This window comes from Leuresthes tenuis, unplaced genomic scaffold (genome assembly GCF_036924035.1).
Source record: "Leuresthes tenuis unplaced genomic scaffold, fLeuTen1.0.hap1 SCAF_19, whole genome shotgun sequence".
Taxonomy (NCBI): domain Eukaryota; kingdom Metazoa; phylum Chordata; class Actinopteri; order Atheriniformes; family Atherinopsidae; genus Leuresthes; species Leuresthes tenuis.
The window spans coordinates 8939420-8955814 of NW_027325373.1; the positions used below are offsets into that span (position 1 = coordinate 8939420).

The 16395-nt window shown below is 37.9% G+C and overlaps 1 protein-coding gene across 1 annotated transcript in view; it reads right to left on the minus strand.

Annotated features, from left to right (window-relative positions):
- Nucleotides 1-311: 311 nt before the first annotated feature.
- trabd2a (TraB domain containing 2A) overlaps nucleotides 312-16395 on the minus strand; it is a 58996-nt gene continuing 42912 nt past the window's right edge. The window contains exons 5-7 of the mRNA XM_072372080.1: nucleotides 5367-5457; nucleotides 3596-3868; nucleotides 312-1615 (exon numbers count right to left, since the gene is read on the minus strand). Of these exons, the coding sequence (XP_072228181.1) occupies nucleotides 1411-1615; nucleotides 3596-3868; nucleotides 5367-5457 (569 nt within the window). The 3' untranslated portion in view covers nucleotides 312-1410. The remainder of the gene's footprint in view (nucleotides 1616-3595; nucleotides 3869-5366; nucleotides 5458-16395) is intronic.

The window sequence follows — 16395 nt, forward strand, 5'->3', positions numbered from 1 at the left end:
GCTGAACTTTATTTTTCTTTTGTTATCAATTCATGGGCACAGACATGAATTTCTGGGCACACACTGATATGATCTACATCCAAAAACAAACTATAAAATCAAATGTTAATCTACAGAAATATTTTATTGTTTCTAAATACTCTTACAATCAACTTCTACCATAAGTCAAGTGTAACCCTAACCAATAAAAACAAAAGCACTATGATGTATGCTGTCTAGCTGTGTTCATTTTTTTTACTGCATTATCATTATTACGAACACCAAAACCATTGAAAAGAAACCCAAAAAGAACACGTTCGAACTTTGTAGTGACAAAAATATTTATAAAAAGTCATAGGGAAAGTTTCATGTGATTTACACCAAAACTACAGAAGTTAAATAAATTAAACAAATGATCCATGTCAATTATTTCAGCAAACGTATATATCAAAGCAGGTGATAACACTGATACATAAAGCACAACACAATCATCTGTCTCTTTTGAAACTTTCATTTCAGTGAGACACATGGCATAGACTATGGTGGTTAGTTCCTGATATTCTGTCCAAAATATACTGCATATCTATTTATATATTTTTATAAACAACAATACTTTTAAAAATTTTCTTTTTTCTTATCATTCTAAAATACATCTATAAATTTTCAAGAAACATTATGTACAATTTACCCCCACAGAATGTTTTATGCAACATTAAGTACATTCTTCTAAAACGGAAGAATAAATTAAGGTCCGAAGAGGAACGCTTCTGTTTGCAAGTGAAAGGGGTATAAGAGCTGATAGACTGTCCCACACAGTTTTTACATACAACAAACGCTAACTTGCACACACATATACAAAACACATATGGTTCCAGTTGTGCTGATGAAAGGTGTTTGATATTCAGCATGGCTTTAAATGATATTCTTGTTCTCCTTCCCTGAACAATCACTTTGGCGAGATCTCTAATTGTTGGAGGCACTGAATTTTGAATAGTAAGAGTCGACTGTGACCCTGTTATCCATCAGGGAGCTGACAGGTCTTGCAATGTCTGTAAAAAGTCCCAAAACACTTCCTTTTTGTTCTTTCAGTTTTCTTTCCTGCCATGTTCTGCGTAAACTCTCTTCGTTCCAATAAAATCACATCATATGTATTTGCATGCTCATTGTGGACTCAGTTAGTAAGAAACATGCTTTTTTTTAACATGATTTGACTCAATTCCAAAAGCACAAGCTTTTTCTAGCCCACCAACCATGTCACCTTTTAGCCAACAACTACGTGTAAAAGCTCATCTTACAACTTTTTTTCCATGTGTTTTGCTGCCTCCTCTAAGTCTCAATCAGACCTCATATCTATTCACGTTAAACCATCAAATGTTTAAGTTTAAACTCATAAAGGCTGACTTTTATCTAATAGCTCCAACTAGTGTCCTGCTAGAGAGTCACAGTCCATATCTGCAGGATCACTGTTAGCACAGTGCAGATGAGGATAAGTAAAACCAGTGAGGATGAAGAGGTGGCTGAAGCAGACGATATGTTATGATTGTTGTGGTGGCTGCGGATTCTGTCAGGTGGCTGCACTGTGATGTAACCGTTGATGATGCGAACCAAAGGGGGGGGTGGGGACGGCACCATAGAACTGTGGAGAGAAGACAAGAGCAGAAGAGACTAATTAGTTGAAATTCCCCATCTTTATAATATTTAAGGTCACCCAAACCTATTTCAGATTTTCACTGTCAATGAAAATGGTGGATGAAAACAATATTTTGTGAAAATGTGTTTTGTTTTTTTTGTCTCAGAAATTTCAGACACTTTCTAACAAATGAAAAACTTTTAAGACAGTTGCAGCTTTTCCTCAGTTTCTAAAATGACCTCAGCTGTTGTAACAGATCTTTTCCAATTGACTGGTCTTAGCCTAAGCCCTCACACCCTGTAGCTTTAATTATTCAGTGCTAAATGGAAGATTATGTCAGACTAAAACAGGCTGAACACTCAGCTGAAGTGAGTTTTTAACTATGCAAAGGATGCTTTTTAAGTTTGTTTTGAGTCAAGTTTATTTAGGTTGAAGACAGCAGGTGTGGCACATCAGTGTGTGGCCACGCATCACACGCACCAGAGAGCAGTGACACTACAGTAATTTCTGTCATTTGGACTTCCTTGCCTTCCTTCTTGGCCCCCTTTTCAGACTTTAAAATATACAAAGTCCTGCAGCAAGTACACTTTGCAGCACGCACACACAAGCAGTCTGTTTCCTTTCCATTCGAAATGCGGGGTCTCGCAGAAAGAGAGAAAACATTTCTACAGACATAATGTACACAAACGTTCACAAACCTCCTCTGTTCCCTTGGAGAACAGACTCTACTTGGATGGATTTGTCTTTCCATAACTAATTTGGAATCGTGCACACTGTATATGGAAAAACACGTGGTTCATCTGAGGTAAAAATGACCCTTGAATATAACAACACAGCTATCAAGGAGCAGACAATAGCTTAGACTAATGAAACATGAAATATAAGACCATATTTTCTCCTCTTTCAGATTTCCTCTTTTAGTTTATTCTGCTTACTTTGTGTTCCAATATAAATGATCCAGGGCCCCTTCTGTACAATGTTTTATGTTTGCTGGTCACTATGAGCCTCTGTGGTCTGACTTCAGCTAAAACATGAAAAGGGAAAAAAATGGTGCATAGATAGATTAATTTATTCTTGACTAAGAAGGAATTTTCCATTTCCATTTCCAGTTTTGGGAATGGGAACAAAATTGAAATGTTTAGATTGCGGCATAATTTTTGTTCAGTTGATTAATTTCTCTAAAGATTCAATGAGAATATACAGAATGAGTCTTCCCCTCACAGCAACAAGGGCTTTTTGTGTTAGGCTTGCATGCTTTTCTCATTTTCTTCTCCTTCAGCTGCCCCGATTTCCTCCCACAATCCAACTTTGTGTGAGTCAGTTGAAACTGGAAACTCTAAATTTGCCTATGCATGTGGACTATATGCATTGACCTTCTGATAGAGTAATGCACGCTGGGATGGCCTAAAACTCTGAAAAAGACAAGTAGCTTTCGTAACCGACTCTAGCGAACGGGAAGGTGGAGTCATAACTGTTCGGTCAATTTTGCTTACTTACGTGGATAAATATCATAAAAACATAATGTTACAAAACATTGAGGGGGAATTTCGATACTGTGCACCTTGTGCAGAAGAGTCTTTTCTCTTTTTTGTCTGAAACGTGAGCTTGTCTTGTTGTCTGGTTAGTCCCTGCCTAGAGCTACTGTGACACCAAAGCTGGGTTCTTATCAGGATTTATCAGGTTGCTATTTCCAACACTTATACCAGCCAGGAACTAGTCTGCACTTATACCACATTGCAGAGTTAATGTGTATGTTTTGCAACAGCAGGATGAGTATGGTGATGTGATACGGTGGCTCATTGAGCCTGCAGCATTGCACCAGGAAGTGTCAGTTTTATTCTATAGACAAGTCAACGGTACACATTTCCTTTTTCCCCCTCCTCCCTTTCACATTCTCTCTAACCTTCTTCTCAGAGCTTTTATTATTGTACTCTTGTATCCTTTTTTTATAGTCAATTTTCGCTACCCCTAAAGTGGTGCTCTTACCTCTCCTCAATGCGAACCCAGAGGTCATTAAAATGCCGGTTTCGTTGTTTCTTCTGCTTGTTGCGCCTCTTTTTCTTTAGCATTTTCCTGTCTGCTTTCTCCAGTAGCTCAAAGCTATCTGGTGGAAGAAGCATGTGGGGTAACAAATCTTCCTCCAGGGGATGCCCCTGATCTTCCTCGTTGTAGGGGAGCTCATGCAGAAAAGGCTCCAGTGGCAGGGAATAATCTTGGTGGTCCTCTGAAGGTGGCAAAGCAGTTCTAGAAGATGATCTCCTGGAGGGAACACATCACAAGATGATAAAAAGGTTTTGAAGGGAAAATAAAAGGGGAAGATGTATTTTTTGTAACTGTATGAGTCATTTCCATAAAGCCCTTTAATATAAGCATATTTTTGGGGAGAAAGTTTTCGTATAATTAAACATTCAGTTGTAAACTCAGGCCAAAATCAGGTATGAAAGGGTCAGATCTCGGTTCATCTGAGACTCATTATCCCATATTAAACAGGGATTGTGTGCGAAAGTAGATTCGCTCATTCATTGACTCACACAGAGGAGCAAGAACACAGATTCAAAGTGAGATAGCCACCCGCAGCGTGCCATGGTAGACTGAGTGCACTACAAGCTATGCAGCGGGAGGTATGAGCTCTACTTAGGTTGGCCTTTTCAACACTGCTTCATTGGTGGCCGGTGGGGAATTTGTCAGACTTATCAGCATCACAATCTAAGAAGTGGAAGCAGTCACACACATGCAAAAACCCAGAAGAATGAGATGCATCGTGGAGAATTATTTTGTTAAAACTGAAAAATGTAAACATAAGATAACCTACTGTACCTTAAAGAGTCAGAAACGGAGGCTTAACATTTTTCAAAGAGGATCATTCATGTAGTAACGCATCATTTTAAAAAGGGAAATATTTTTAGGATGTTGGAATTTTGTGGGATTTTTTTTCATCTTTTAATTTTTCACCTGTTGTTAACTTACTAAACACAAAAAAATAAGTTCATTGTTGTATGATAGTAAAAATCAATCATTTTGATTTGAGGAGGATTTCATATACTGTTGAGATTTTGCTTAATTTATATTTGTCACAAAATCCAGTCTATCAAGTTTGTATAACTGTGGTGACATCCCACCTCATGCTCCTCTTCCAAGTGTGGCAAGCACTTTTTTTACAATGGTCAAAAAAACCCTGCTAACATCTGGCTCTTGGATTTGATGTGAAGCGTTTAGTTCGGCAATCTGTCCCACGTCAAATGACAACAAGTCGTGGATTTTCATTGGCTCCAGCTCACAACCGATGGGAATGTATCACCCAGATGAACACACTGATTTTCATTAAGGGTTGTTGTGGTCGGAGCAACACAAATTGACACATTTTCTTTACAGAAACACATATCTACCAACTGTAACGACTAAAAGGGAGCATTAAGACAGAGCATTTTCTTTTCTTTTTTTTCCTTTTTTTTTAAACTGTCGGCTAGAAGCTTACTCTCTGTTCCACTGTGTGGGGTCCAGTGATCATTATCAGAAATGAACTCGCTATAACCTAATATAGGAAATGCTTTAATTGGCTTTAAGCACTCGATTTTGGTGTTGAGGAAAACCTATAGATGTCTTGTTTTAAGGTATAACAAGAACAATAAAAAGCATAGGAATTTTAAGTTCCATTTTTGCCAGAAGATCCTCTCTAAATGCAACACATCATAACTTTAAATCTGTCCCTACATGATGATAATATGAGCATTTTAAGACATATTAGCAGTGTCATTACCTCTTTATGGGCTGCCCGGCCGGGGTGTGTGCCACCTCGTATCCCTGGCGATGAAGCACATCAATAACTGTGTTATTGCCGAGAAAGTGACCTGCAACCAAAAAAAAATTAAAAAATGGTTTCAATTTTTGAAAGGTAATGTTGATCTTTTACATGCAATTTTTTGTTGTTCTCTAGCAATTAGCTTACAATGACCAACTCACAAACATTAAAATCAGACATGGGACTTCATTCCACATAGTTTGCTATCATGAGCTACACTGGATATGCAAACACACGGGAAGTGCCACGATATCACATGATAGCAGTATTGTTTGAACTCAACTGTGACTGGCTCATGCTTTACTTGAAGGAAAAATTGGAGATGCAGAACAAAATTGAATGTATTAATATTTAAAGGAAGTAAGGGAATATTTGGTTGTTGTGCTCACTTGTTTTCTTAACAAAAATAATTTGTTACACTATAAAGCTACAGCCAGGAGGCTGTTTAGCAATGGCTAGTCCAACAATTTCTTTAAGTTGACAGAATTAAATGCATGAAACAACTCAATCATTTGACATCATTCCAGAACTGCCTCATCCTAATGAGGTGAAAAACAAATGTGATACGGGCGATTAGGGCCAGTGTGTAATTAAGTGTTATTTATGCTCCTATTCTTGTCATCAGACATACTTACTCTCACCATGATTTATATTTCTAAGCCTGTTCCTCTGCAACTCTTTTCCACGTCATTGCAGCTTCTAGTCTGTCCTTTTCCTCTAACTTTTGATGCAATATCCCTTAGTTTAATTTCTCTAAATCTTTTTATCTCTCTTCCTCCATCCTTGATTATTCTCCATCCATCCATCCACCCCCCTCATATTATACGTCATCTCTTCCCCTTTAATTTTGATCTCTCCATTCTCCTCTTTACTTATCTCTAACTTCCCCTCTCGATGTGACCCTCTCAGCTAGGTGAAGTGGGGGCATTGAGGCTTCAGGTTGCCATGTCAAGAGGTCTCCATTCTTCCTCTCACTCTGACAAAAGGGTGCAGGGACCCATTGTTCGGGCCTGCTCAGCCATGGCACCACAGAGCTGTGTAAACAATGAGCCCCAGCACTTTAATCTGGCCCAGAGCCATCGATAGAGAGAGGTTAGCCTAGATGCACTTTGGGTGCCATGATGCTGCCCCATAACATGAAAAAAATGCTGGCTGAAACAATGTCAGAGGGTGCAATAGACATTGAAAATGGTCTATGAAGGAACCTTGGAAAAGTGCAAAATAAGTATTTGATGTGCCACAGTGAAGCAACTTTTTTTTTTTTAAACTATCCATCTTTGTGAATTTATTCAGTTGTTTTCTAACTCTCATCTCTGACCTCACATGTTTTGGTAAATCAGTCAGTCACTTTTTTATCCCATTCATTTTTTTTTTTTGGTTCAGCCTTTTGTATATCTTGGTCATTTTTTGGTGTGCTGAAATAAAATTGAATAAAATTGGATATCAGATTGAATTGACCAAATTCAAACTATTTAGATTCTTATTTTAAGAGGAGAGACGATTGCCTTAAGCAGTATTGATCTACAAGCTGACATCAAACTCTCTCTGAAAGGTGGAAACCAGAACGAAGCAGAAAGGCACCGTTTTCCAGTTTGGAAACAAGTCTGCTTGATTTATGCAAGTTTACGTCAGGGGATTAAGGTGGGACAAATGGAGCTGTTCAGCACAATGTAGGTCCACAGAGAGGTGGGCGGACTACAAAACTTCAAAGGGACACAAATGCATACACACACATGCACACGCAATCGCACACATGCATGCAAATGCTATGGAGGTAAGCCAACTTCTTTTCATGTCCTGAAGGCCAATGCATTTTGGGGAAGCAAGTGTGTGTTTGAAGAGCTGAAAATGGGAGTGCTACTTTATTATTGAGATTAAAAACTGTCTTTTTGTGAGAAGTATGGGATAAAAAGTGATAATTTGTGCTTTCAGAAACCTTTGATGAGCTTTTGTATAGGGTGAAGATTTCACATAAACTGGACACTATGTGTATGAAAAAATTATGTTTGTGTGTTAAAATGCAATGTATATGGATGGAATTTTTGGATATCCCTATGTATTGCTCCATAAATAAACAGCCATAAAAAATGCAATATTCATTGTTCTAAAAGTGGTAAAATTTTCTAATAATCAGGTTTCCGGTGATAAATGTGTGTTTTGTCAATTTTTTTGTCTAAAAGAGGATACACTATGGAGGCAAAATGATGAAAATCTCAAAAGTGAAAACCAAAAAGCGATGGTTTTCGCATAATCTTCAAAGGATTCAGGTTTTTTTTCCAAAGACGCGTTTAACCTTGGGATATCCTTAAGTAACACTGTATAAAATTACATCAAAGGTAGTGGTCAGTATACAACAACTATAAACAGTTACATCTTTTTCTAATTTGTAGAGAAAATTTTTTTAAGCGCTTGTAAACTAAATTTTGTTTAGCTTTAAACTAAGTACCATGCTGCAGTCATTTCAAAGGAAGACCAATTCTACTCACAACTACTCTGCTTAAAAAGAACACATTTCACACAGAAATCAATGTGCCTGTGTGTAACAAAGAATCAAACAATAACAAAGTGTAAACATAATTAGAAATGATTGATGCCTTGGAGGCACGCAGAGGATGGGGGCAGAAAAGTATGATTCAGAAGGTCTACATTTTCTTGAAATTAGGCTCAGAGTGTTGATTTTTCCATCCTGCATATTCCAGTTTCTTCTTGGCTAAAACTGGAAAGAACTGATGATGTTTTATATGAGATGGTGCTTTCAGATTCTGAGCTGAGATCACAAAACACTGAAGTGACTTAATGGTGTGAAAAATTAAACACCCATTGTCCTTTTCACCTAAAGAAAAAAAAAGTAATTTTTTTTTTCAATCTGGGGATCATATAACAATAAACCAGCTTTTATTTGGATCTTTCACTGTGCATCTTGCTCCCAATTGACTTTCTATCCAATAGTAACTGTGTCTGAGACTGTGTCATGCTGGTTTCACTGGTTTTCATTGCATGGCTTTGTTAGACACATCAACTCATCCATTTTTCCATCCAGTATTGCATAAGGTTCAACAACATAAACTGTACTAAACATATTTATTTAAAGGACTCCCACTGGAAACAGACCTGCAGCTCATGTTCCAGCCTAACCGATGGTTCTAGAGGTACACATCTGGAGTAATGTGTGACATCTGACATATATTTCCACTGATTATTTTTATAAGCCAATTTCATACATTTTAAATCTATGAAACTGGCCAAAAACATATACATCAATGCACAATATGTTCACTGTATGTCCTTTTAAGTAGCACTGAGAGAGGGGAGATGGTAGCGATAAAGAGTTGGGACAGACCTGAAAGCTTTTATTCACACTGAACTCCCTTCAAGCTGCAATATTTGTACATGAATGGACCACTGAGTAAGAGGGTCACAGATCAGCTCATGTCATGCTCATAAAGACTTTATTATTAAGTTTACTCTTCTATGATGTGACAGCTTTTATAGCAGTTATTGACAGCATCTAAAAATGAATGAAATTAAAGACAGTAAACACTGGTAAAAAAAAATTTAAAATTCCTTTTCAAAGCCCTAATTAACCCTTGTAGTATAACCACACAGAGGCTAATCATTTTCTTAGCCAAAGTATTTTGCAGCTGTTGCTACTTGGATCAAGTTCACTGGGAAAAATAGGGGCATCCCAGTACAGCAAAGAAGTTGAAGGGAGGAGATAATGGTGTGTTATTTGGAAGCAAGCACGGGATACCAGAGGCCAGTGATTCATCTTATGTGCATAGTTAAGATGAATGAAACAAAAAATACTAAAGATCTTATATAACACCCCACTACTTCAAAGGGACATCACATTCAAATACTGTTCATCTGAAAGTTAAAAAAAAGTCTTACTTGTTCTCATAGGGTATCTTTCAAACTTTAAAGTCAAAATAGTAAAAAGAAAGACCATTCCATAATACCTTGCCTAACTCTGGTTTTAGCCCTAATCCAATCAGGCCAAAGGGATTAAGTTTCCATGCAGGCTGTTGCAATAATGCAATTTTAGTTCAAATGAGACCATCTAAAATCATTTAAATCTATGTAAAAAAACAGCAAAAAAAAATCCTTGGTGTTAGCATAATGCATTACAAATGTAGCTGATGTTATTAGCATCAATTGACTTTTAGGTCATTGATTTAGTTGGAAAGACCACAACATCACCATGTGCACATTTAGGGTCCTGGAACACCTCCAATTGTTGGACACCTACAACTATTGGAGGTGTTCCAGGGATAGAATCTGAATGCATCCTCAATCTGCCCTGAGTTTGTTCACACCTGTGGTGAGAGCTGTCCATGTGCAGTTGGATCATCCAAGACACATCTTAACAACAAATGTAAATGGGTTCCATTTATGGGAGTGCATGAAGTCTGTTGCGTTTACTCTTTCAGCTAAAAACAGAACATGTCGATTGTTCTGCATGTAGGTGAGAAATTTCAGCTGGAGGAAAGGATTTCAAGCAAGAAAATACAACTGGTGCATGGTGAGCTAGCATCTGTTTTAGATGAATCTGTTTGCGAACTTGAGGCTGACCCTCTCATGTTTTGATAAAAAAAAGAAAACCTAAATGATTTCCTTAGACTGACTTTTTTTGTTCAGTGAAATGAGTAATTGGGTCCCATTTAACAAACCATTGTGTTCTCAGTACATACAAATTTCACATGCCTTGATTTCAGATTGTTTCTAGTGTGAAAACTGACAACATCACTCAGTCAAACCAAATGTGGTCACATTCGAACAACAATGCCCTCTAGTGGCTGGCATAATTATGTCAGGAGCAAACAAGTGAAGTCGGTGGTTGTTACTTAGCTATTTTTTCAAACGTAAAAATGATTTATTTCCAAAATGTTTCTCTCGTTGCAGATTGCAGTCTTTGTCTATGTTTGTTTTGTTTTTTTTCATCTAAACCTATTCAAACCTTAAGATAAACTATGTTGCCCAACAACATACACAACATACACAACAATCCCATTTATGTAAACAGTGACAACATCTTTTCTGAGAGACATTTGTCCATAACTTGAACAAACTTTGAGCACGCTGTTCACACTTGTACACAGAGGAACACCAGATGAGAACCTCAGACGTATTTGTCCTTAAGAAGACATCAAGTCTCCACAATCAGCAGCTCAAGTTATTACAACATATGGTAAGCCTTAAACACTGCTCCCTTTCCATACTCTTCAGTATTTACTTTACGGCTTGTAACCAGGGCCAAAGCTGCAGTTCTCATAACATTACAGCATGTTGGATAAACAAACGCAATATATTCAGCACTGAGGCCCTTCTGCTCCATTCAACCTTTTCTTGCTGTTTGTGTACACACGTGTCCTCAGCAGCCCATAATCACCACTACCATGCACAGAGTGAAGCCTTTTATTGAAAAACATGGTAGTAAGGTGTCATCTTATAGCTGCCTTTCCTTTTTTTTTTGTCTTTCTGCTATTTTGTGGACATTTGAGACTACAGGGGTTTTAGGAGGATTGGTTGTGAATAAATCACAGTACACTTAAACATAAAGAGAGCTAAAAAGAAAAAAAAAAGAGAGCAAAGCTATATGGTTTACAATGAAACCAGAGACTGAATTTCATAATCTGACACTTCTAGGAGATTGGTATGTGTCAAACAGTAAAAGATTCTACTGGAAAATCACACCACCCACGGCTAACAGTCAAGGAAAACTTCAGTGTCTTCAGCTGTCTAAGAAGCTCAGCCATTCATAAAAGTGACAGTTGTGTCAAAGAAAAGTGACATGAAAATGAATGGTTATCCACAGGCATGAAAAAAAGAAAGAAAATCACACTGTCTTCCTAGTGTTGTTCAAACAATGCCAGCTCTATGTTAACACAGGTATCAAGTGTCTGGAAATACAGACTCTGCTTGCATAGCAATTTTTCTTACCCCTGGTTAAAGCTGTAGCAGGCGGAAACATTTTTGTTTAAATTGGAAAATAAATCAGAAGTGACCCTTTGGCAATTTGTTATCCAAGTGGCCTGACAAGACAACTACACAACCATAGCTCCTGCGGGCTGTTTCAGCCTGCAGAAATGTTCCCATTGTGATGGGTGTGTGTCCAATCACAGGTCTAGTCAGGCAGAGATGTCTCTATTGGCTGTTTTACAAAGCAAATGCACGTGCATGAGTTTGGATTTGAAAGACAGACGGGAGCAATGGCAGCAGTACCCGCAGGGAAAGACACAACCAACTTTGGCAACATTCGCCTTCACAGAGAAGCAAGCTAAAAAGGGTGATGGAAAAAGATGGGTGACGAGACAGTCTGACAAAAGAAGGAATAAAGTGTGTGTCACCCTTGGCAAATCCTTCTAATGATGGAGAGAAAAAAGCGATTACGCTAGACTGAAGCTAATACAGTTCAAATTGACAGGAAAACCCTGTGTTCTAGTGATTTTTCAATATTTTCTAATGGTTTGTAGCAAGCTGATAGCCACTATGACTCCCTGTGTCAGTTGTTGCTGTTAACATTCTGTTAACCACAGGGCAAGTCTATCCTGCTGAGGTGGCTAACATGATAGTTTACCACATGTTTAGGTCGCAAACGTCATAGCGGCTCCACAGTATTTAATCTAAAATGTCTAAACTGCCTAAAGTTACATAATTTCCGTGACATTTATCCTTTTGATACCATAAATGTCTGTGCAAAAAGTCCATCAGATACAGATTGGGATATTTTTGACTGGACCAAACTGCTGCATCAACAGACATCCAGCCTAAGAGACACGTTGCAAGAGACAACACGAGAACGCATTAAAGAGACATGAAGTGCTTAATATAGAGACATTAACCACAATTAACTTACTGCAAAGCAGCAGTCAGTGTTGTTTTATTTAAGTGAATCTTCCAATTCATGCACAGTAACCAACTTGTGGTCTTGAGTCTTTTCTTAATGTTAATATTTGTATATCCCTACAGGCACCAAGATTCTTGACCACTGGACGGGCCATGGAAAACCTTTTTGAAAGCGAATGCTTTTGGAATGAATCAGTTCGGGATGATGTAACTTGCAAATGTATATTGTCACTTTGATGTTAATAATAGCAAAGGGTATGAAGTCAGCAGCCAAAGCCAAGATATGTTTGGTTAAATGAGAATTCAGCTTTGGTCCCAAGAAAAGAGAAAACATTCGATTTATTCTTTATTTCTGAAAAAGAAAGAAGTAAAATAAAAAACTCCTTTTTTAGAGGAAATCAAAAACAGAGAAAATTTCTGCTTGAGGTTAAAACCACTGCCTGAGCCCAATTACACATCTATATATATTGTTTTAGAAGACCTGAACTTATCCCACAATCGTGGCACTTTGCAATTGTTTTTAAGTCCTCCGTGACATGGTTTTAATAAAAAATGCCAGCAATAGTAAAAAGCTGTGACAAAAAAAATAAAATGGCTGTGAGAACAGAAAAGACAAGCAGGACTGATCACACAACCCAAGCTTAACAATGTATCCGACTATTCCATGAAATAAGCCGATCTTAAGTCAGTCCAAAGAATGCTCACATCTCAACTAACCTGAATGGCATCTCCCTCCTTTTGTTTTCTCAGGCATAGTGTTCAATAGTTGAGAAACAGACTGTTTCATGGGTCATTCCTTTAATGTTGGTGCTGATCACCATTTGTTGAAGGAAAGACAGACAGAAAAGAGGGAAGAGACAGAAAGAACTTTACATGTAAATAAATAAAAGGATTAGAGACAAAAGGAAGAAGCAATGCAAAACAACACGGGAATGTTGTCTGATGTTAAGACGTCAGATGCCAGACTGTGATAGTTTAGGACAAGACTTTCAGTTTTTGAAGGACAATCTATACTGAGATGATTAGAAAGACTCTTGATGCTGCAAAGTCTACTATTCAAAACAAGGCAGTTTGAAGTGGTATCTCAGTTTGGGATGCAAGTTGTCCAAACATTGTAATGCTTTGAATATCTTTGTCAAAAGCTCGCCTGAAAAATGCAAATGTTTGAAGAGCCTGCAGAGCAAGACACAAACACCTCTGTTAGAAAAAAAAAATCCATCAGAAAATTCTAGGTGTGAAATCGTTTCAAATATGTGAGACTAAAGTTCTCTAAAAAGCATCTATGGGAATTTTAATATGGATGATAATTGGGGTAATGTCACAGTACTGATGGCCATGGTAGTTTGTGTAGCAAGCTATACACAGACAGTATAACTGCAGCAATATGTGCACTTGTAGACAAAGATTGAGCATTCAACATTTTCATTTTTTTCACTTTTACATGCAAAATGTTCCGCTGTGTTTATCATTAGGGTGCAAAACGGCTCAGCGAGAGGTTTCTCAAGATCGTGCTAAGCAACTGCAGCTTTAAATTTATGCTGAGAATAAATGAGAAACAGGGCACATAAGAGGTCTGTGGTGTGAGGTTGTTTTTTAAATAAACCCTCAGTCAAAATTTGTGGTGGCACACAGCACTTTGGAGCCGTGTTAGGGATTACATCTGTCAGCCTGCAATAGTCTCTACACTCTCCCTCAGCTCAGTTCTCACTTTTGCTCTTTTGGGCCAAGAAATTATAGCGCTTGAATTCCCACCACCTCATTCACTGTGGCCGTATGAAAAAGTGATCAAAGTTAGAAAATTCTCTAAAAGTGAGCAGTTCTGACAAAACAAACCCGAGCGCCGCCAGCTCTGAATGCTCCTGCCACTGAATGCCTCGTTTTCCTTACAAATACAGCTACTATAAAACCAAGTTAAAAAGGAGGTTTTATAAGCAGTTTAAGAGAGTTGGGTTGGTAGCTGCCCACCTGTCTGCCGTAGTGGAGTAACATTTGTAAGTAGCATGAAGTGGAACTATTCAAGAAAAGCAATCAAGAAAAGTTTTTAATAGGTGCTGCTGTCTAAACAAATTCTTCAAAGATGTTTAGAGCCAAATGGCTTACCTTTTGTGTTGCCCCAATTTTAAAAGCTGCACTTTTTGAAAAGTTTACTGGGGTGTCTGAATATTCTGAATTCCCCTTGACTTACTATGGTATACACTTTGTTTTATCACACAGTACAAAAACTTCAATGATTTTTGCATCAGCTTTCAAGTTGTTCAACTCTTTTTAACAGTAAGACTCAACATAAGTCACAATACTACTCATACTGAACTACACATCAATCTGCTGCATATCATACCCAGTTGCCTTTCATTGAGTAGGTCCTTCTAATGTTGATAAAAGAGCTCTAACTGGTCAGTATCCAAGGTTGTCCTCGGGTGTCAGGTACTGCAATGTTAGCAAAAGGTCTTTTGGGCCCTGTGGGTTGGAGTCTTGTGAACTGAGTATGCTTCCAACAGATGCCATCAGATCCATCAGATTGGTAATAGGGGAGTTTGGAGGCTAGAGGAATACCTCAGACTCTTTATCATGTTGCTTTGGCCCTTCCTGAGCAGTTTTTGTGGGGTCCACTGCAGTTGTGGGCTGCACTAATAGGTGTATAGCTTTTGAAATTCACCCAATGTAACAGACTCTGCATCCTCAATAAAACTAATAAGCTGATGGAAACATACATCTATCAGACCATCACAGTGAAATCTTTTTTAGAGCCCATTTTTTTTTTTTGTCAGATATGACAGCAATATATATATCTGCTGAGTAATATAATTGCAAAATGTTCCTATTTAGGAAATGTTTTTCACATTTTTAGTTTAGCTAAAATAACCCTTCCAAAACAAACAATTGTATCTTTTAAAGGAAAAGTTACAATTCTGTAACTGGACTTTTTGTGTTACATCATGTGTTGATGCTCTCTTCATGCCAGATGGGTATCAATAAATTTGCATGAAGGAAAAAAGGGAGAAAAAACTGTGGGTGCATCTCAGACATATAAAATGGTCAGCCAATCATCATTCAACCCTGTGAGTCTGTTTGACCAGAGATCCACAGTCTCCCTGTGCAGATCAGGGACATACAAGGGGTTAAACGATAAACCAGATCAGTTGCAGGATGATTAATGGGATAGAAATGCAGAACAACAGATTTTTTTTCCAGATAAAATCATGATTAACTTTTGAGATGTTTTTCTTATCTTTGTCTGCTGGATAATTCTACATCTTTGCGCCCAAATAAAACTGTTTAAATATTTGTTTTAGCTGGCAACCATACATAGACATAATTCAATGATCTGTAGGCAAAGCTTTGTTAAGTCACAAGCCAAAAAGTGTGCTTTTAAGATTGCTCTGACCTTTAAAGACCATATGAGCATATTGAAGATACAAATGAGGATTATTCTGAGGAAAAAGACCACAAAACTAAAACTGTTCAAAGACTATCATCTACACTGTACTCGAGAAGGATAAAGACTGACCACTAATAGCCAGCTGGAGTCCTGAACACACACACACACACACACATATATATATATATATATATATGTGTGTGTGTGTGTGTGTGTGTGTGCATATATATGTATACATATATTTCTTTGAAATTCATATCTACCAAAATGTATTCCTGCAGTTTGCATACTGTGGTCTGGCTCCTCTAAAATAACACAAAAACCTCTATAAGCCTGAGATCCTGCTGCGAGTCTCTGCTCAACATTCTCAGTCTCAGTCCAGGAAAAGGATACCAATGGGAGTCGGATGCCCTCTCCCTCTTTAAAAAGCATTCCACGCAGCGCTTCCATCTAAAACATGTGGCTGAGAGTGCAATTTTGTGCCTGTTTAGTTTGAGTAATCTGCAAGAGATCTTGTAGTCGTCCCAAGAGGCCTGCATATCATCAGTGATTTAGGTTGAAGTTATAACTAAGAGCAGATCCACAGGATTGAGTCTTGTAAATTCCTACAGGCTCTGCTTTGGGCTGTCAGTCCGTCTCTCTTTAGCGCACTGTCATTTTTTTTTCTCTTTTTCCAGTCAGGTATTGCTACCACACCACTATCTTTGCCAATTAACCATTCGCTCACTCTGTTTCATTCCCGGTCGCTCTGTAGTCTATGCC